Source organism: Rattus norvegicus, chromosome 8 (genome assembly GCF_036323735.1).
Source record: "Rattus norvegicus strain BN/NHsdMcwi chromosome 8, GRCr8, whole genome shotgun sequence".
Lineage (NCBI taxonomy): Eukaryota > Metazoa > Chordata > Mammalia > Rodentia > Muridae > Rattus > Rattus norvegicus.
The window spans coordinates 66,739,522-66,759,220 of record NC_086026.1 but is presented as its reverse complement, the minus strand read 5'-3'; the positions used below and the strand labels follow the sequence as shown (position 1 = coordinate 66,759,220).

At 49.1% G+C, this 19,699-nt stretch overlaps 1 protein-coding gene across 9 annotated transcripts in view; it reads left to right on the top strand.

Moving 5' to 3' along the window:
• Positions 1 to 19,427, top strand: part of Scamp5 (secretory carrier membrane protein 5) — a 38,745-nt gene extending 19,318 nt beyond the window's left edge. For 2 of the 9 annotated variants that reach the window (XM_017595896.3, XM_017595897.3), the window contains exons 2-7: positions 8,127 to 8,181; positions 9,048 to 9,176; positions 12,972 to 13,128; positions 14,063 to 14,164; positions 14,526 to 14,643; positions 16,273 to 19,427. In XM_017595896.3, the coding sequence (XP_017451385.1) occupies positions 8,175 to 8,181; positions 9,048 to 9,176; positions 12,972 to 13,128; positions 14,063 to 14,164; positions 14,526 to 14,643; positions 16,273 to 16,467 (708 nt within the window). In that variant the 5' untranslated portion in view covers positions 8,127 to 8,174 and the 3' untranslated portion in view covers positions 16,468 to 19,427. Of the gene's footprint in view, positions 1 to 5,689; positions 6,043 to 8,109; positions 8,182 to 9,047; positions 10,809 to 12,971; positions 13,129 to 14,062; positions 14,165 to 14,525; positions 14,644 to 16,272 lie in introns of those variants that run through there. The other 7 variants (XM_039082103.2, XM_039082105.2, NM_031726.2 and 4 more) reach the window with 6 other exon arrangements.
• The last annotated feature ends 272 nt before the right edge of the window (positions 19,428 to 19,699 follow it).

The window sequence follows — 19,699 nt, the reverse complement described above, 5'->3', positions numbered from 1 at the left end:
CCCAGGAATGAGCTCCCTAATTGGCTGTCCAATACCAAGTCAGCCTGAAACCTATGTCTGTATAAACAATAGTAAATGTGCTTAGCAGGTTGCTGTGTTTATATAGTTAAACATGTACACACACATGAGAATAATAACATTAAAAATACATGAACATGAGGGAATGGGGGAAGGGTATATGTAAACAGTGTATTCATATATAAAATTCTAAAAAAAAAGAGGTAAAGAGAAAAATTTTTTTTTTAACCCCAGCGTGGTGGTGCACACCTTTAATTTTTTTTTTTTTTTTTTTTTGGTTCTTTTTTTTTCGGAGCTGGGGACCAAACCCAGGACCTTGCACTTCCTAGGCAAGCGCTCTACCACTGAGCCCAACCCCCACACCTTTAATTTTAGCCACTAGGAAGCAAAGATAGGTGGATTTCTGCAACTGCAAGGCAAGCCTAGCCTACGGAGTTATTCTAGGCTAGACAGTGGAGTGAGGTTATATAGGCTGGCTATATAGTAAGACTCTGTCTAAAAAAGGTACATTTATTTGTGTGTGTGTGTGTGTGTGTGTGTGTGTAAAGAGTGTAAAGAGGCATGTCATGCCACATATGTGGAGGTAAGAGGACACTTTTGGGAGTTGCTTTTTATCTTTCATCTTTTTGTTGTTGAGAGAGGGTCTCTCTGTGTGGCTTTGGCTGTCCTGGAACTCACTCTGTAGACCAGGCTGGCCTCAGACTCACAGAGGTCTGCCTGCCTTTGCCTCACCGTAGCTGGCATCCACCTTTTTTCTGAGACAGGGTGTCTCCTGCTGTGTCTGCTCTGCCTGCTTTAGGCCAGCTTGGCTTTCTAGATCTCCTGTCCCTACCTTTCATCTTGCTATAATGGGATTACAAGTGTGAGCCTTAACTATTTCTGTCTGGGATGCCGGGACTGAACTCATCTTCAGGTCTGTGTAGCTAACGCCTTCTCCCACTGAGCTATCTCAGAGTTTTATTTACATGTGATAAAAAATTCTAGCCTTTTGGCTGTATAAAAGCTATCTGAGCTGGGCCTGTTGGGGAATGTTTGTTATCTCAGCACCCACTGAGGCAAGATTGTCCTGAGTTTGAAGCTAGCCTAGGATACCTATTAAGTCCTGGGCCAGCCTTGGATACAATGTGATAACCTGTTTCAAATCAACCAACCAACCAACCAACCAACCAACCAACCAACCCCAAAGTAGACTGAGGGTTTTTGTTATCGTTTTTTGGAAGGACAAAATCCTTCACTGTGTCCCATGGCCTTTAAGAAAGGGATAACTCCCATTGCTTTTTATCCCTTCCCACCTCTTAATAATATTTTGATAATGTGCACATGTGTGTGTCTGTGTGTGTTTGTGTATGTGCATGTGCGTACATGTGCCCAGGAGACCAGAAGCTGTAGGATCTCCTGACGCTGGAGTTTCAGGAGGTTGTGAGCTGCCTGGGAACTGAACTTGGGTCCTCTTCAACAGCAGTAAGTGTTCCTAACCACTGAGCATCCCCTCCAGCCTCTTACATGTCCTGTCCTCCCTCCCCTTGAAGCTCTCTGCTCACTCTGCCTCTGTATTCCTTGCATAACTGAGGCCACTGCTCTTTTGGCCTCTTCTGTTTTCTTCACACCTTTGTCCAGCTAACTCCTCTTTGCCCTTCCTGTATTCAGATCTGATGTTTCTTCCGCTGTGGCTGCAGGCACCACGGAGGTGTCCTGATTCCCACAGCTTTCTGAGTTACTGTCCAGAGCACTTAGACTGTGTCATATCCACCCATTAGCTGAGGGCCCTGCTCTCGCCTCCTCCCTCTCGTTCCAGCTTGTACAGGGTCAGTGGGAGCATGGGGCAGACTCCCGCTGCATTCCAAGGCCCCACACTTGCCTGCATTTGCTTCCTTCCACCTGCTGAGTTCATGGCTTGTCTAACCTCCTTGCATCAGAGACCCCCAAAGCTCCTCTTTTCCAGCTCTCCCCCCTGACTGTTTAACTTTTTTCTACTGTTGTGAATCTGACTCAGTATCTCATGTAAGTAGACTATGTGCCAGTTTGTCTTTCTGTGAATGGCTGTTTTTCTTTTTTCAATAACTAACCACCCTTCTTTGTGAGGTGGGACCTTTGGTAGTTCAGCTTGGTCTTGAACTCCTGACCCTGCTGCTTCCAACTCTTTTTTGCTGGCACTACAGGCATGCTTGACTGTGTGTGGCTCATCCTCACTTTGGCATCAGAAGATAAGAGAATTAGTGGAGCTCACCAGCCAGCCTGGCCAAAGCCCAGCAAGTCCCAGGTGGGGGACATCGTGTCTCAAGGGAGTGTGGTGGAGAATGCTAGATCAGGATGCCTGGCACCCTCCTCTGGCCTCTGGGTGAACTTACATGGGCACACACATTCATGTACATGGCTAAGGATCTTCACACACATGGCTAAGGACCCTCACACTGATGTAACGTAACACACACACACACCCACACACACACACACACACACACACACCCACACCCACACCCCTTCACCCTGCCATCCCTTCTGGGTGAACTCACATGGGCACACACATTCATACACGGTGGCTTAGGACCCTTATACCAATGTAACACACACACACACACACACACACACACACACACACACGCACGCCTCCACCCTGCCATCCCTGCGTAACAACAAACATAGGCAGGGATTATGTGGCTTCCAAAACCAGTGTGAGAAGGTTGCTATGGAAAAGCAACAGTGTGCGTGTCACATTTTAGACTGCTTATTAATTCTGAGGAAAGATAGCCCTAAAATGAGAGAATCTGGCAAACCAAATGATTAAACTTAGCATTCGTGATAACAGAATAAGAAGGCAATGTATGCACAGAAGGACACTCAATCCTCTGTGTAATATTGTTGCCAAAAAATGTTAAATCTGAAAGTGAGGATGAGCCACACACAGTCAAGCATGCCTGTAGTGCCAGCAAAAAAGAGTTGGAAGCAGCAGGATCAGGAGTTCAAGACCAAGCTGAACTACCAAAGGTCCATCTCACAAAGAAGGGTGGTTAGTTATTGAAAAAAGAAAAACAGCCGTTCACAGAAAGACAAACTGGCACATAGTCCACTTACATGAGATACTGAGTCAGATTCACAACAGTAGAAAAAAGTTAAACAGTCAGGGGGGAGAGCTGGAAAAGAGGAGCTTTGGGGGTCTCTGATGCAAATAGATAGGACAAGCCATGAACAGGCACATAAACCATACTCAGCTCTTTATTTAGTCTCTCATGATTGTGCAGAAAGCCACTGAGTGATATCTCTAGGCCAGAATGGTGATTTTTTTTTTTTTTAAATTCAGTCATTTTCTTCTGCTTTATCAAAAGAACTTTGTAATGATTCAGTGGTGATAGCATTGGCTGTCCTTCCAGAGGACCTGGGTTTGATTCCTAACATCCACACAGTGGTGTTGCCTGTGTCCACGGCTCCCTCAGATAGCCAGGCCCATTGGGGTGCAGGAGGTCAGCAGTGAGTGTGCGGGTAAAGAACACAGCTGGGAACAGCTTCAGGGACCTGGTTTGGTTTATTGGGTGGAAAGGGGGTTTTCATGCCCCTGGGGAGGTGGCCAGGGTCTTTGGGGTGAGATTTGTGTGGCTGTGTCCCATTGGCCAGGGCAGGGGTGTTGGAAGATGCTTCATCTGCATACTTAGGGGCTGTAGGGTGGTGGGGGAACCTTATGAGGTCAAACAAGGAGTGAAGCCCGATAGCTGTCAAGGTCATAAATCCCTGCCAGGGTTGATGGGATGGGGGCTGGCTTTATGGTCTGGGTTGGGATGGGAGAGGTAACCAACTCATCTCATGTCAAGGTATCGGGGGTTGAAGCTCCCTCCACCATTCTTCCATAACCCTTGGCTGTTACAGTCCCACACGGTGGCTTGTAACCATCCCAGTCCCAGGGGATCCAGTGCCCTTTTCTGATACTGCACACATGGGATGCATAGACATACGTTCAGGCAAAACTTAGACATGTAAGATCATACAAATAAAACTAACAAAAAAGGAGTTTGCCCCCTGCCCCCCTTTTTGGTGCTGATGATAAGACTCAGGGCCTTGTACATTCATTCTATCTATCTATCTATCTATCTATCTATCTATCTATCTTTCTTTCTTTCTTTCTTTCTTTCTTTCTTTCTTTCTTAAAGATTTAGTTTTAGTTTATGGGTCTAAATGATTTGCTTGCGCGCGCGCGTGCGTGCGTGCGTGCGTGTGTGTGTGTGTGTGTACTGAGTACTATATGCCTGCCTGGTTTCCATAGAGGTCAGAAGAAAACAGTGAGTCCCTAGGAACTGGAGTATAGACAATTTTGAGCTTTGAGCTGTAATGTCTGTGCTTGGAGCCAAACCTGAGTTTTCTGCAAGAGAAGCCTGTGTTCTTAACTACTGGGCCATCTCTCCAGCCCCTCCCTCTTTTAATTTTTAGATTTGATGTGTATGCATGCACATAGGTGTACAAGCCTCACGCAATACTTGTGGGAGTCCTTTCTCTCCTTCCACTATGTGGGGCCTAGAGATTGAGCTCCGGTCATCAGGCTTGGTCTTAGGCACTTTACCCATTAAGGAAATCCTGCCTGCTCAAGCTTACATGCTAATTGTGTAATCACCCACTGTGATATCCAACGTCCCTTCATTTCCTTCCATCAAGCCCTATGTCCCAAGCTGGCTTTTACCTTGTGCTCCTCTTGCCTCAGCATCGTGGGTGCTGGGATCACGTAAGGCGTGTGCGCCACTCTGCCAGGCGGCACCCATCCCAGAGTTTTGTGACCCATTACTGACGTTATCTGTATTTGCCACTAGCCTCTTATTTAGAAGCTTTCACACCACTTAGACCTGAGAAGGGTAGTGGGGACGCATGTGTCTTCACTCAGATGGACTCACTGCTAACACTTGTTTTGTAATCAGGCTCCATGGTACCTTTTATCCACTGAGCTATCCTGCCCAGACTGTGCCCTCATTTTTGACATTATAGATTGGTTTTGCCTCAAAACAAAACGAAACTTTATGTCAGCAAAGCTTTGAAAATGCCATTGCCCTTGACTGGACTGTTGCTTGGGTCTTGATTACATATGTGTCCACTTAGAGTTGGGGTCTAGCAGGCGCTTGCACAATGGCTTCCTTACATTACGTAAGCGTGGGCTTTTCTACCTGTACCCCAGTCCTGAATAACCACTGGGAGGCTTATTATTCGTGAATAAGTGCCTAGGCCAAGCTAGGTCTCTTCCCCGATGAGCTTGTAACTCATTTAACTCATTTGTACTATTCTGCCTGTTACACGGCTAGTTCCCTCTCCTCGGTTTCATAGTCTGACTTCCTCAGAGTCTGGGCAGGGAGTCTTTTCCCATGCTTGACTCTCTCCCAGAGTTCCTGTCTCTGCCAGATGTCCCACCTTCTAATCCTGTCTCAGCTCATTGGCCATCAGATTTTTATTGACAGGTGATGTTTCCACACAGTACAAAAGAGATGATCTCTCCAGCCTTAACTGATGACTTAAGGCATGTGCCAAGCAGACTTCTGCTCAGTTTCTGACCTGATGAACTCTGAATGCTGGCACGAAGCCCTGCCTGCCAATCTTCCCACCATGGCCATGACACGGCTTGTCCTCCCTGGACCCTGGACCACTTCTCATCCATGCTTCTGGTGTGGGCCGCCATCATCTGCCTGGTGGGCTAAGTGATGGGAGTCTGGCTTTCATCCTTTTATTCTGCAGATCCACCTCCTTGTGCCTTGCCTCTTACTAGTCTCAGGAATCCCAATCTCACTGTGGAGCCCGTGCCAGCCTCCAGAGTGCTAGGGCCACAAGTATACATCAGCACAGCAGGCTCTGACATGACTGACAGCAGGGGGCTGTGGACAGCTTCACTGCAGGGCAGAGGCCACATGTGTCTTGCTCAGTCTCTTTCCTTGGTGTCTGGCAGAGAACAAAGTGGGTCTTTTGCCGCAGACCACCCAGGGGAGTGTGTCAGCAGAGGGACCAAGGCTTGGATTTCAGGTCGAGAACGGATTCGGCGTGACAGACAGACACAAACTCGAGGTGTGTGCTGCTGCAAAAAGCTTTACTTTTTGGCACATATTTAAGCAGTTAGAACAGGTACATCATAATTGGCAATCATCCAGCTCTTATTCATTACCCCACCAATGTCCCTTGCAAAGAGGAAAGCTAACCATACAGTCTAGGAAATAGTTCTCAACTGCAAACAATAGTTTAAAAAAAAAAAAACTGCAGTTATACTGCCAGATTTGTGGGCACCAGGTATGCATTCATCATTTATCTTTGTCATAATAAAGTTTAAACTCTATATTTATGGCCCCTCAGATTAGTAAGGAAACTTTTGTAACCATAGTTAACTCTTGATAAGTTTGTTCAACTTGTTGGAACTTGTCTATGATCTTTCTAAAAGAATCATTACTGTTTTGAATCATGCTAAACAAAACTTATCAAAAAGAGGGGAAAGGCTTTTCTGGAACAGTCATGTTGTTAGTAACTGCAATTAATTTCTCTCCTATTTACTGGGAGCTAATGGATACAGCAGTTGAATTCATCGCAGCTGTTGAGTTTATCACGATGGTGTGAGACGTTTCTGTCTCTGAACTTTCAGTTCCTGAGATATCTAAAGGTACATGACCATCTTCCCACACTGCTATATTCTTAAAATCAGATATTGTTGACAGGCTTAAAGTTGCTAAGATCACCAAGGCTAGAACACAGAAGGCACCTCCACCGCAAGCATAGACCCTAGTCATCATCTTTTTGTAGGGAGACTGCCAGGGACCTCCAGGAGGCCAAGCCATTGCAGGCACAGCCTCTGTCTGGATAGAAACAACGCACAAAAGCTTCATGTCACACAGACTCCACTGGAGTGGGTGTGGCGGTCTTTGTTTGTTTTGGTTTTTTGAGACAGGGTTTCTCTGTGTAGTACCTGGCTGACCAGGAACTCACTCTGTAGACCAGGTTGGCCTTGAACTCACAGAGATCTGCCTGGCTATGCTTCCCAAGCACTGGGATCAAAGGTGTATGTCCCCACTGCCTGGGTAATGAAGTTCTCATAAGTGAGCACACAGCAGGAGGGAGGGCGACTTAGTCTGCGCAGGTCAGAGGATGGGCTGTCCTTGCCTACCTTCTGTGAGCTTTCTTTCTTTCTGTTTATTCGTTCACTTGTTTATTTACTATTGTTTGTGTTACATGTGGTCCGAGGACAGGCTTGGGAGTTAGTTCTCTTCTTTTACTGTGGGTTCCAGGGATCTAACTAAAGCCATCAGTGTATGCTGCCTTTACCCAACCCAATTATCTTGGTAGCCCTGGGTGGGGTTTTCTGAGGATAGACTTTGTGCCTTGAGGCAAATAGTGGTTCTAGTTTTATTTCTGTTGCTGTTGTAAAACACCCTGCCCTGCTGGGGTTGATGGTGCACACCTTTAATCTCACTGTTCAGGAGACAGAGGCAGGTGATCTCTGTGAGTTCAAGACCAGCCTGGTCTATGTAGTAGGTACCAGGCCAGCCAGGGCTGCACAGTAAGACCCTGTCTCAAAATAAAACAACAAACCAAAATATGCTGGCCAAAAGAGACTTAGGAGAGGGAAGCGTTTGTTATGCGTATAGTTCCAGGTTATAATCTATCACTGAGGGGAAAGTCAAAGCAGGAATGGAAACAGCTAATTACATCCCATCCATAGTCATGAGCAGAAACGAGGAAACAGATGCTGCTTGCTTACCAGCTGTGCTCAGCAAGTTTTCTTCCTTTCTATAGTCCAGGATCATCTGCCCAGGGAATGGTGTCTGGGTCTTCCCACATGGATTAACAGTTAAGACAGTCCCTTGCAGACATACCCATAGACCAACCTGACTTAAAGAACACATCAGTTGAGGCTCTCTTCCCCAGGTGATTCCAGATTGTGGCTAGTTGACATTTAAAACTAACAGGCATGGTGGAAACAGCTAGCAGGATGTGGCTGATGCTGACTCCTCGAGGTGAAGAGCTGCTGCGTTTGGGTTCATTCCGCAGTGGGAATGCGAGCGTGTCAGGCCTCAGAGAACGAGAAGCAAAGCTGGATCGAAGAGGGGAGCTGAGTGAGATGGTGTTCTGGTCCTCATTCCCATCTAGTTTTTCTTCCCTTCCAGGTCAGGACAAAGAGTTGTGAGCAGGCTTCCTGAGCTGGCTGGTCCATCATGGCAGGTAAGGAGAGGTGGGCCATGTTGGGGTAGGCATGAAAAACAAAAGGATAAAGTATCTGGCCCTTGTCCTGGCCTTCAGAAGTCTTGCTTTCTATGTGCACTCTTGTCTACTTGTCCCTCCAACTCCCAACTCCAGCTTACCTGTCTGAGAACGTCATGGCTCCATCTAGCCCTGTGTTAGATTTTGAGCCTGGGGACCTGAGTTGAGCACCTTGATAGCCCTGTCTTACCCTTCAGCTGACCAAGTTGCAGCGTGGGTGGTCTATCCCATTCTCTGCGGTTACTATTGTACTTTGAGACTTTTCCTCTGGTTTCTAGAAGTTCAGAGATACATGGTGCCAAAGCTAGAGGAACTTTTTTTTTTTTTTTTTTTTTGGTTCTTTTTTTCGGAGCTGGGGACCGAACCCAGGGCCTTGTGCTTCCTAGGTAAGCGCTCTACCACTGAGCTAAATCTCCAGCCCGGAACTTTTAAGACCATGTATCCTAGATCCATTCCTCTGAACAACTGAGGTCTAGAGAGGGGCAATGAATTGATGGTGTTGAGGCCAGAACCCACATCTCCAGACTCACACGTGCCAGAGAACTTGCTCCCTGTTGTAGGGAACACTTTACCCCATGGCAGCTTTTCTTATTTGTGTGTTCTTTTGATAGATGCTGTTTTAGCATCTTTGATGTCTTTGGGATCATCGTCTTGGCCAGTTCAGGAAGTAGGGATATTTGGGTGGGGGTAACAGAGCAACCAGGGCACAAGGCCAGGAGTATATAGGATTATTGGCAGTCCAGCCAGGAGGGAAGGGGCATATAGGACCCCTAGGACCATGAAGGGAGATATCCACGGTGATGCCCTGCCCTGTATCTCATCCACAGAGAAAGTGAACAACTTCCCACCATTGCCCAAATTCATCCCCCTGAAGCCATGTTTCTACCAAGACTTCGAGGCAGACATCCCTCCTCAGCATCTCAGCTTAACCAAGCGCCTCTACTACCTCTGGATGTGTGAGTGCTGTGGGGGTGAGGGAGAAGCACTCGTCTCGGGGAGGGAGGGGTGCTGCACACCCTGCTTTCCAACTGTAGCATCTGCATGGCCTGGGAAATCCCCCCGCTGCTCCCCAGCAAGCTCACGTTCACTGGCCGCTTGCCCACTGGGCCTCAGTTTCCTTTGTGTAGGCCTCTCTTTTTTTCCTCTCCTTGCTGTCTCTTCGTCACAGAGTGGGGTTTCTTTTCTGCTGTTTCTTTTTCTCCTCTACCCCTTCCCACTGGAATACTTTTCCAGGGAACCAGTGGTGACTGCCACGATTCTGGATTTGGAGAAGAGCCTTCCCTTTAAAGCCTCGTGTTTCTTGATGCATTGCTCAGAGAAGAGCATTCGACGGGGAGTTAGGAGACATGGAATCTGGCTTGGATGCTCTACTTCCCAAACAGCAGGTTCTATATTGTAGAGAGGACAGCTCACAGAAGCTGTGGTTCCAGGTAGCTGTATGGTCTAGGGGTCTGATGCTCTGAGGGTTTAAGGATGAGAGTTTGGAGGGTGCCTGGTTATGCTCTGAGACAGGCTAGTGGAATGGTGTTGTCATGAGGTATATACACTTGACTTATACTGCTTAGTCATGTGAGGGAGGACAGGCTGTAGTGTGACTTTGCCTTGACTCAGACCTGTGCTCAGCTGTATCAAGAGGTTAGTAAAGAATGCTGTCTTGGGCTAGTGGGTATCTCAGTTTGTGAAGGAGGAATGAATGCTCTTGGCCCACAAGCCTGATAACCTGAGTTCAATACCTGGAACCCATGTAAAAGGTTGGATGTGGTGTTACATACCTGTAATCCCAATACAGGGCAAGATGGGAGGCAGAGACAGGAGACAAACACCTGGATGCTAGGAAGGGTGGTTGAGTTTGGAGTACAGAGTGCAGAAACAAGAGGGACTGTGCCTTAATAAGATAGATAAAAGAATGGCTCCTGAAAGTTGGCCTCGGACCTCCACACGTGCACTATGGCAAATACGGGACATACACACAGACCCAAACATAGACACACACAGACACACACAGACACACACAGACACAGACACAAACAGACACATACAGACACACACACAGACACACATACAGAGAGAGAGAGAGAGAGAGAGAGAGAGAGAGAGAGAGAAGAAGGAAGAGGAGGGGAAGAGGAAGAGGAGGAAGCAGCAGCAGCAAGCAAACGACTATCTCATCTCAATCCTTACAACAGGTCCTTCATGGGAAGTAGTCAGTAGCCAAGGGTCAGACTCATAGACTATTCTATGACCTGCCTTGGCCTATGGGCAGAGAAGGGTCCCCTGCCCTCTATAGCATGAGAAGAGGAGAAGTTGGACAGATATGGGTAGCCTATAGATATTAGAAGGAAAATGAAACACTTGATGGCTTCTGTTTTTCCCATTAAATAAGGAGGAGGGGACTGGAGAGATGGCTCCGCAGTTAAGAGTACGGTTTATTCTTCCAGAGGACCAGGGTTCAATTCCCACCACCAAGATGGAGGCTTACAACTGTCTGTAACTCCAGTTCTAGGCCCTCTTCTGGCCTCTGCAGGTACTGCATGCATATACAAATAAATATGCAAGCAGAATACCCATACACATAAATAATAAAAAATAAAGCTAACAGTTTTAAAAAAATATATGGAGGAAGACTGAGGTGGGGGTTTTGGGGAAGGTAGGTGGGGTTAGCGTCCTCGTCTTTGTAGCAGAAGGTGAGGATGCAAAACCCATCCTCCCAAGATCTCTGGGACATCTGAGGTTGGTTTCTATGAATTTCTAGTCCTTTCAGACTTCCCCAAGGGCAACACCTTTTTTCCTTAGGTGCATTGAGCTCAGGTAAAGATGTGTGTTATGGTCATTCTAGGTTAATCCACACCTTTAATTCCTGCACTTAGGAGGCAGAGGCACGTGGATCCCTGTGAGCTCAGTGCCAGCCATGTCTGCGGAGTAAGTTCTAGGTCAACCAGAGTCGTACAGTGAAAACCTATCTCAGAAGAAGAAAGAAAGGAAGGGAGTATAACAAAGGATTGTAGGCTCTGAGCTGGGCAAGGAGAAGAGTAAAGACAGAATACCTCATCGCTGGAGAAGTACTGGCTGAGTCAGGGGTGCCCATCCCAAAGACAGAGAGGAGAATTGCAATATAAATGCTAGAGCAAGTGAGCTAGAGATGGGCGAGCCTGGGAAGAGCGATGCTAGCCAATATGATAACAGATAGTGTCTTTTCTAGGCCAACTAGTTTCCAGGCCAACTCTGACAACTTGAGTTTGTTCCTTAGAGGCCCATGTAGTGGAAGGAGAGAGCTGACTCTGACTTCCACATGTGTGCACCATGGCAAACACACACACACACACACACACACACACACACACACACACACACACACACACACACACACGCAAATTGCTGTTTTTAAAGAACAAACAAAATCAGTAAGAACAACAAAGCTCTAGGAAACTTTGAAGCAATCCACAGGAATGGAAGAAACACCTGAAATGCACAAGAAGCATCCATATTTGTTGTGGGGGCCCTGAGGTGGGTGTAGCTGCAGAGGTGACACAGTCAGGCTGGGTCAGAGTTAGGAGAGCATTCTGCCTGGCCCTGGGCTCCTGGAACTCTGCCCGCATGAGAAGATCTGGTCTAGAAGCTGGATTTAAGAGCTATAAATATCTCCTTAAGTCCTTGCTAGGTGCCCGTCAGGTGCTTTGGTCCTGAAGTAAAATGTATCTGAGCCTTGAGATTCAGAAGCTGGAGCAGAGGTGTTTGACTGAGGCCAAGATTGAGCCCACCTTCCTTTGTTAACTTAGCAGGTTTTTGGAGATTCATTCAACATTCAAGGAAGAGTTCTCTGATGTCTAAAGATCTAAGTGTGTGTGAGTGCTAACATCCGTTTTCTATAAAGTGAAGTCTTTAGACTTCTGCTGGCTGTGACTGAGTGATAGTATGAGTTCTAGGATCTTTAGGTGAGGTGAGAGAGAATAGCAGTCTGGATCTCACCCCTGAGGAATTCTTAGTCAGGGTGATTGATTGGAATTCCACTTAGGGAACTGCAGAGCAACCCAGGTCTCCAGGTCAGAGGAAAGGATCATAGGTTAGACAAGGACTCAGTTCCCAGCCAGTGCTGTCTGCCCTACTGAAGTGCCAGGAAGGTGGCCTAGCAGTTTGAAGAGATGTTTCTGGGTCTTTTTCTCCTTCTATTTCCTGTCCTTGCTTTGTAAGAAAAGATAAGGTGGATCTCTTGCTTTAGGGTTGGTGACTGCTGTGGGTCTGGGAGGACCAAGGACTGACTTGTCTTGTGGAGAGAATCCTGGCCTCTTGCATGCTCAGCTCAATTCTAACGCTGCTCTCCTAACCCCCCTCCCCCGCCAACACACCAGCGACTTTTCTTACTAGGACAGGACCCTGCGGCTTTGAAATCCTTCCAGGGGCCTTGCTGGGCAGAAGCTCTGGGTTCTTGCTCTAGAGACTCTTGGTTGGTGGGATTTCTCAGGGAAGTATTGACCCAAGCTCCCAGCTTTCTTATAATCTGTACTGTGTGTGTGTGTGTGTGTGTGCGCGCGCGCGCGTGCGAGTGTGTGTGTTTGCATTTATGCATGTATGTCCCTGTGTATGTCCATATCTTGCTGCTTGTCTGTGTTCTTGCCATGTATTTGGTCGTGAGTCTATATGGAATCCCGGGTGTGTGTCTCCGTGTCTGGACACTCACATATCTCTGTTTGGACTTTGGTGTCTGTGTGTGTATCTGGTGTCTATCTCTGTGTGTGCATGTGCTCCTGGGTCTGCAGTGAACAGCGTCACGCTGGCCGTGAACCTGGTGGGCTGTCTCGCGTGGCTGATCGGAGGCGGGGGAGCCACCAACTTTGGCCTGGCCTTTCTCTGGCTCATCCTCTTCACACCTTGCTCCTACGTCTGCTGGTTTCGGCCCATTTACAAGGCCTTCAAGTAAGTGGTTGGTGCCGACCCCAGCTCCTACCCCTGTCTCCCCCTGACTGCTATTCCACACTCTATCTGCTATTTCCCTGTTCACCTTTGACTGGGACTGTCAGGTGGAGCTTGGGATTCCTGGGAGTTCCTGGTCGGGTTGAGAGGGTTGGGAGTGGGACCTTTTTAGTTCTTTTTTTTTTTTTTTCAGTCTATCCTTCTTGTTAAGATTTACCTCTGGGCTGTCTTGGTGGAGCTGTCCATCTTTGTACTAGTGGGGAATGACTGAGTCGGTACCAAGAAAACCCTTTATTCATGAGTTAGTAGAAGCCATCTAAGACCCACTGATGCTACTCCATGCCAATGCTGTCATCCAACTCCGTGCCACAGGGACTACCTGTCTCTGTATTAATGGGGTGCCAGTGAGTGCCCATCCAGTGCCAACTGGGATTTTCGATTTTTGTGCCATTAGGGCTGCATATAGCAACGAGGCTGTCCTGGTGCCAGCAGAATATACATTTCAGTGCCATGGAGCCTTTAATCTCTTTGTCAACAGGACTAACCATTTATGTGCCAATTAGCTACCGTTTGTGGTGTCGGTAAGGTCTCTTTTCTGTGCCACCGAGACTTTCTGTTTCAGAACCGCCCGCCCCTGCTCCAGTTCCTCGACAATGGAGCTGATTGTTTTTCCCACAGTGGCGCCATCTCTCTATGCCAGTCGGGTCACTGATACATGTGCCATGGACGGTCCTTTCCTGAGGACATCCCTTTCTTGCACACAGGCCTAACTCATGGAAACCGTTAAAGATCTGTAGATGAAGGCCATCCTTCTTACGCTCCCATGTAAAGCACTTGGGTTGTTTGCTTGTCCTTATGCCTAGAAGGGCTTTGGGCTCTTGAGTGCAGAGAAGCCCAGTGCCTCTGCCCAGGTGACAGACCTTCTCCTCTGCCACAGGACAGACAGCTCCTTCAGCTTCATGGCATTCTTCTTCACCTTCATGGCTCAGCTGGTCATCAGCATCATCCAGGCTGTCGGGATTCCGGGCTGGGGTGTCTGGTAAGAGGCAGAAGTCTGGCCTGAGCTGGTGGAGTAGCACTCGGATTGTGTGCTTGCCTGGGTGCTAAGATACTTTGCTTTTGTGGGCATAGGGTGGCTTGTTATAGATCGAAAGAGAGGCTTTGGGGTAGTGTGGTAGTGTTCACAGTAGATTCGAGGGGAAGGAAAACCGGAGGGGTATCTGGGTGGCCAAGGAGAGTCAGATTTCACAGGAAAGCTGGGGAGAAGCCTTCTAGCTCAGGAGCTCTGGGAGCATCAGAAACGTGGCCACTCTGTGGCTCCTCCCCGTGACAATGAGATGATCCTTGGGATGGCTCCTGGGTTCCCTTTTCCTACATCCACAGCTCGCTCCTTCCTACAGCGGCTGGATCGCCACCATCTCCTTCTTCGGGACAAACATCGGCTCAGCGGTGGTGATGCTCATCCCCACGGTCATGTTCACGGTTGTGGCCGTCTTTTCCTTCATTGCCCTTAGCATGGTATGTGTAAGCATCAAAGGTGAGGGGGTGGCTGTGGAGGGGGCTGTGATCTGAAGCCATCCCTCCTCCAGGTTACAAGAGGATTCAGGAGGCTGAGGAGATGGTGGGTAAAATGCTTGCTTCATAAGCATGAGGACCTGAATTGGGTTCCCCAGAATCCACAGCCTGACATGGTGGCAAATGATTGCAACACCATGGCCAGGAGCAGAGCAGAAACAGGTAGATTCCAGGGCTTAGGGACGGCCAGCCTGGCTGAAAGGGCAGGCTTCAGATCGGGCACAGGGTGGGGTGGGGTGAGAGGGGTGGGGCATCCTCAACGTGAGGTACAGAGCAGTGGAAGAAGATAGCTGAAGTTGACCTCTGCCCTCTACACAGACAGGCAAATGAACACACACGAGTGGGCTGCTGGGGAGATACCCCAGTGGGTGAAAACACTTGCTGTGCAGATGTGAGAATCTGAGTGTGAGTGCCTGGAATCTCTGCAAATCAGGCAACATGAGCACCTATAATCCTAGCGCTCCCGTGGCACCATGGGAAATGGAGACAGGAGACCTGTGGGCCAGCTAGCCTGATGCATGCAGTGGCAAAAAAACAAAACAAAAGAAACCTTGTCTCAAACTAAGTGGAAGGCAAGAAAGGAGACTGCAGGTTGCCCTCTGACACCTGAAGTCTTAGACACACAGACACAGACATACTCGCTCTGTCTCTGTGTCTCTCTCTCTGCCTGCCCCCCGCCCCCCTTCTCTTTCTCAACACAGAAGTCTTCTGAGTGAGTTACTCCCAGGATTGATTTTTCACAAATGGATCCCATCTGTTTCCTGAACAGCTGCCCACCCACTTTTTAAAAAAATAAAAATAAAAGATTTATTTATTTTATGTACATGAGTACACTGTAGCTGTCTTCAGACGTACCAGAAGAGAGCATCAGATCTCATTACAGATGGTTGTGAGCCACCATGTGGTCCTGGGAATTGAACTCAGGACCTCTGGAAGAGCAGTTAGTGCTTTTTTTTGGTTCTTTTTTTTCCGAGCTGGGGACCGAACCCAGGGCCTTGCGCTTCCTAGGTAAGCGCTCTACCACTGAGCTAAATCCCCAGCCCCCAGTTAGTGCTTTTAACCACTGAGCCATCTCTCCAGCCCCTAAACCATTACTATTATTATTATTATTATTTATTATTATTATTATTATTATTATTATTATTATTATTATTTTATTTTTGGCCTGTTGAGACAGGATTTTTCTGTAGTCCTGCCTAGCTGTCCTGGGACTCGCTTTTTAGACCAGGCTGGCCTTGAACTCAAATCCACCTGTCTCTGCCTCCCGAGTGCTAGGATTAAAGGTGTACACCATCATGCCCAGCTTTAACTTTTTATTTTTATTTTTTGAGTTAGGGACTTTTGAAACCCAGGCTGGCCTCAAACTCAACATGCATTGAAGAATTACACACCTTTGTCTCCCCAAGGGCTTGGGTTGCAGGCACGTGGCACTCACTACACCTGGCTTTGGTTTTTATTTTTCAGACAGCCTCTTGAATCATGATTCTCCTGCCCCTTTAGGGATTGCGGGACGAAACACCATGCCCTGCGTGCTTTCCTCTGACGAGCCATTCCCTCTGGTTGTTTCTACAGGTTCATAAGTTCTACCGGGGCAGCGGGGGCAGTTTCAGCAAAGCCCAGGAGGAGTGGACCACCGGAGCGTGGAAAAACCCACACGTGCAGCAGGCTGCCCAGAACGCAGCCATGGGGGCTGCTCAGGGCGCCATGAACCAACCGCAGACTCAGTATTCTGCCACTCCCAATTACACATACTCCAATGAGATGTGAGCCAGCCAAGCCCACCAGGAGGCAGGGCTGGGGGCCAGTGGGACAGGGGGCTCAAGCCACATCATCTGTGTGGTGACCAAGCAGGGTTCCCCCTTCCCTTTTCTCCTCCCCAACTTTGTACAAAGAATCAGAGTTATATATATATATATATGTATACGTATATGTATATGTCTATCCCCACCCCCACCCTTTGGGTCCTGCCCTTGGCACTCCGAGAGCTGCGTACTGCACAGGAAGTGTCTCTGTGCATTGGGAGCTGAGTCTATGTCCCCTTGTGAAATAACGTGCAGTGGAGAGCTCATGTCGTGGTGCTAGATGTATGTTTAGAACTAAACCAGCCCCTCCAGCCATCAGGCTGTCCCCTCTGACCCTGGCCCAGGGACTCCACGGGGCAGGGGCAGCCTAGCAGAGAGCCTGGCACCCTGTGCAGGACTATGAGCCTAAGCTATTTCTGCCTTTAGTCCCATTGGGAAGCAACAGTATTCGTGTTCATGGTGACAGGCGGGTTCGAGGGGATGGGACAGAGAGGACGTTCCCTTGCTCCCTGTAGTCCTCCCTCAACGTCCTCCTCCCCTTGTTTCTCCCTCACTGTGAGATTCTTTGTGCTCATTTCCCTAGCTGGCTTCCAGTGATCTTTTTCCTCCCCATGTGGCTTTTCTTTGTCTTCCGAAGGCTGAGTGTCTCAGTTATATCTGCTTTTAAGACTGTCCAGATCCCCCGAATCCACTCCCCAGTTCCAGGAAGCTGACGTGAGAGCTGAGCCAACCCTGATACAGAAGGGGCACACGGGATGCAGAGCCCATTTGGCACTTGACACCCAGGGTCTGGAAATGCAGAACCGGTCTCCATGATTGTGGAAGCCTGGCCCACAGAGGCAGCCTTCTCCTTTCCCCTCTCCTGGTTTCAATCCCTTTCTGCCCAGATCTGCCTTTAGCTGCTCTGTATGCCCTGTGGAGCTGGGTCGTATGAGGCACTTGGAGGTGTAAAGGCACCGGTGGAACGGAGGGTATGCGACTCATCTTTGGTCCCTGGGGGAGGGGTGGCTGGCCCCAGCCCAAAGGGCTTCTAGTTTCCCAGAGTGACCACTGGACTCTGGAAGGAGTTGCTGCTCTATTTGGGTCTGGCAGACAGAATAGAGGTCAGAGGGCCAGATCTGAAGGGAGGGGGGTCGGGGAGAGAGGGTGGCCCACCTCTCTAGTCTCACTTATCCTTGGCTACAGGACATACTCTGCAGAGTTGCTCCCAGGCCCAGTTCAGGCTGCAAGCACAATGTCCTGAATAGGATTCCTGGTTGACAGGGAGAGGGAAGAAGGGCTCTGCCTTTAGTTTTTAGTTTAGTGGGTTCGGCCCTTCCAGCCTTCTCTTCCATTCAAGAGCACTACAGGACTTGATTCCTGGCCTTTCCTTAGTTCTCTTAGTACCCTCATCTCTCTCTAGACTCATCTTAGTTCCTGGGACTGTATCTTTCAAGGGGTGTGTGGACATTGTCTGGTAGCATATCCCTCTCTGTGTGAGGCCTGAGGTGGGTAGGCCTTACCAAGGAGCAGCTGGCTGTTTCTCATCTTGCAACAGAAACCCACGTGGGCTAGGGAGACTGGAAAACTATTCCATGTTGGTTTGCCTTGGAGCCTAAGACCTGGTTTCGGGCCACCTTGAGCTTTGTTTTTTAACTTCTTCCCTGTAAGAGAAACCAAGAGTGTCTGGAAAGTTTCCTTCCTAGTGGCTCCCTAGGCTTTGTTGATTCTCCCTTTTTGTTTTCTCTATGAAGAGCAGTTGTCATAGCTCCTGCTACCCTAAGAGATTCTAGGGTTAGGCCCTTCCTCTTCCTCCTCCTCCTCCTCCTCCTCTTCCTCCTCCCCCTCTTCTTCCTCTTCCTCCCCCTCCTCTTCTTCCTCCTCCTCCCCCTCCTCCTCTTCTTCCTCCTCCCCTCCTCTTCCTCCTCCTCCTCTTCCTCTTTCTCTTCCTCCTCCTCTTCCTCCTCCTCTTCCTCTTTCTCTTCCTCCTCCTCCCCCTCCTCCCCCTCCTCCTCCCCCTCCTCCTCCCCCTCCTCCTCTTCTTCCTCCTCCCCTCCTCTTCCTCCTCCTCCTCTTCCTCTTTCTCTTCCTCCTCCTCTTCCTCCTCCTCTTCCTCTTCCTCCCCCTCCTCCTCCCCCTCCTCCTCCTCCTCTTCCTCCTCCTCTTCCTCCTCCTCTTCCTCTTCCTCCCCCTCCCCCTCCTCCTCTTCCTCCTCCTCCTCCTCTTCCTCTTCCTCCCCCTCCCCCTCCTCCTCTTCCTCTTCCTCCCCCTCCTCCTCTTCCTCTTCCTCCTCCTCTTCCCCCTCCTCCTCTTCTTCCTCCTCCTCCCCCTCCTCCTCTTCTTCCTCCTCCCCTCCTCTTCTTCCTCTTCCTCTTCCTCCTCCTCCTCCTCCTCCTCCTCCCCCTCCTCCTCCCCCTCCCCCTCCTCCCCCTCCTCCTCCTCCCCCTCCTCCCCCTCCCCCTCCTCCCCCTCCTCCCCCCAGCTCCCTTTCTCTTCGTCCTCTGGTACTTCCAGGAGGGCTGTGATCCAGCTGCCAGCCTAGCATCCACAAGTTGTTGGATGTTACCCCTGTCAATTTCCTGCCCTATCTGCCTTTCCTCTTTCCTGGCTCAGACCTATTGGCCATGCCTGGCACTGCCCTTGAGAAAGCCTGTTACCAGTGTCTGGCCCAGCTGCTCAGGCCCTGGGATGCTGCATCTCCAGGCAACTATGCACTTTCATGAGGAGGGAATGAGAGAAATGGGGCTGTGCACAGATGGCTTGCTTGAGGGGTGGGAGGGCCCAGTTGATGCTGGGGATCCTCCTGTCTGTTGCCAGCTTTTGCATTCTGGTGCCCACTGCCCCTTGTTTCTGAGAGACACACGCTATCCCCTCGTTGGCAGTTGACCTGCCTGAGCCAGTGTCTATCTGTGTAACTGGATGAACATAATAAAGGGGATCATTTGACCCTGTCTGCTCCATTGTGTCATTTGTCTCCACGTGGGTCTCAGTGAAGCCTTGGTGTGGGATGTGAGTCGGGTGTAGAATTGAGTTGAGTGGATCTGTGACCTGGTATTCTGTGATCCCCCAAACCATGTACTTCTTTGTGATCTTCCCCTGAAGCAGCCTTGAGCAGGCCATGAATTAGTTGCTATGACTACCAGTTTAGAAATAGGAGTGGTCTGTAACATTGAGTGAGGGAAGGCCTGGTGGTGCATGGCTTATGTCTTAGGGTTTCC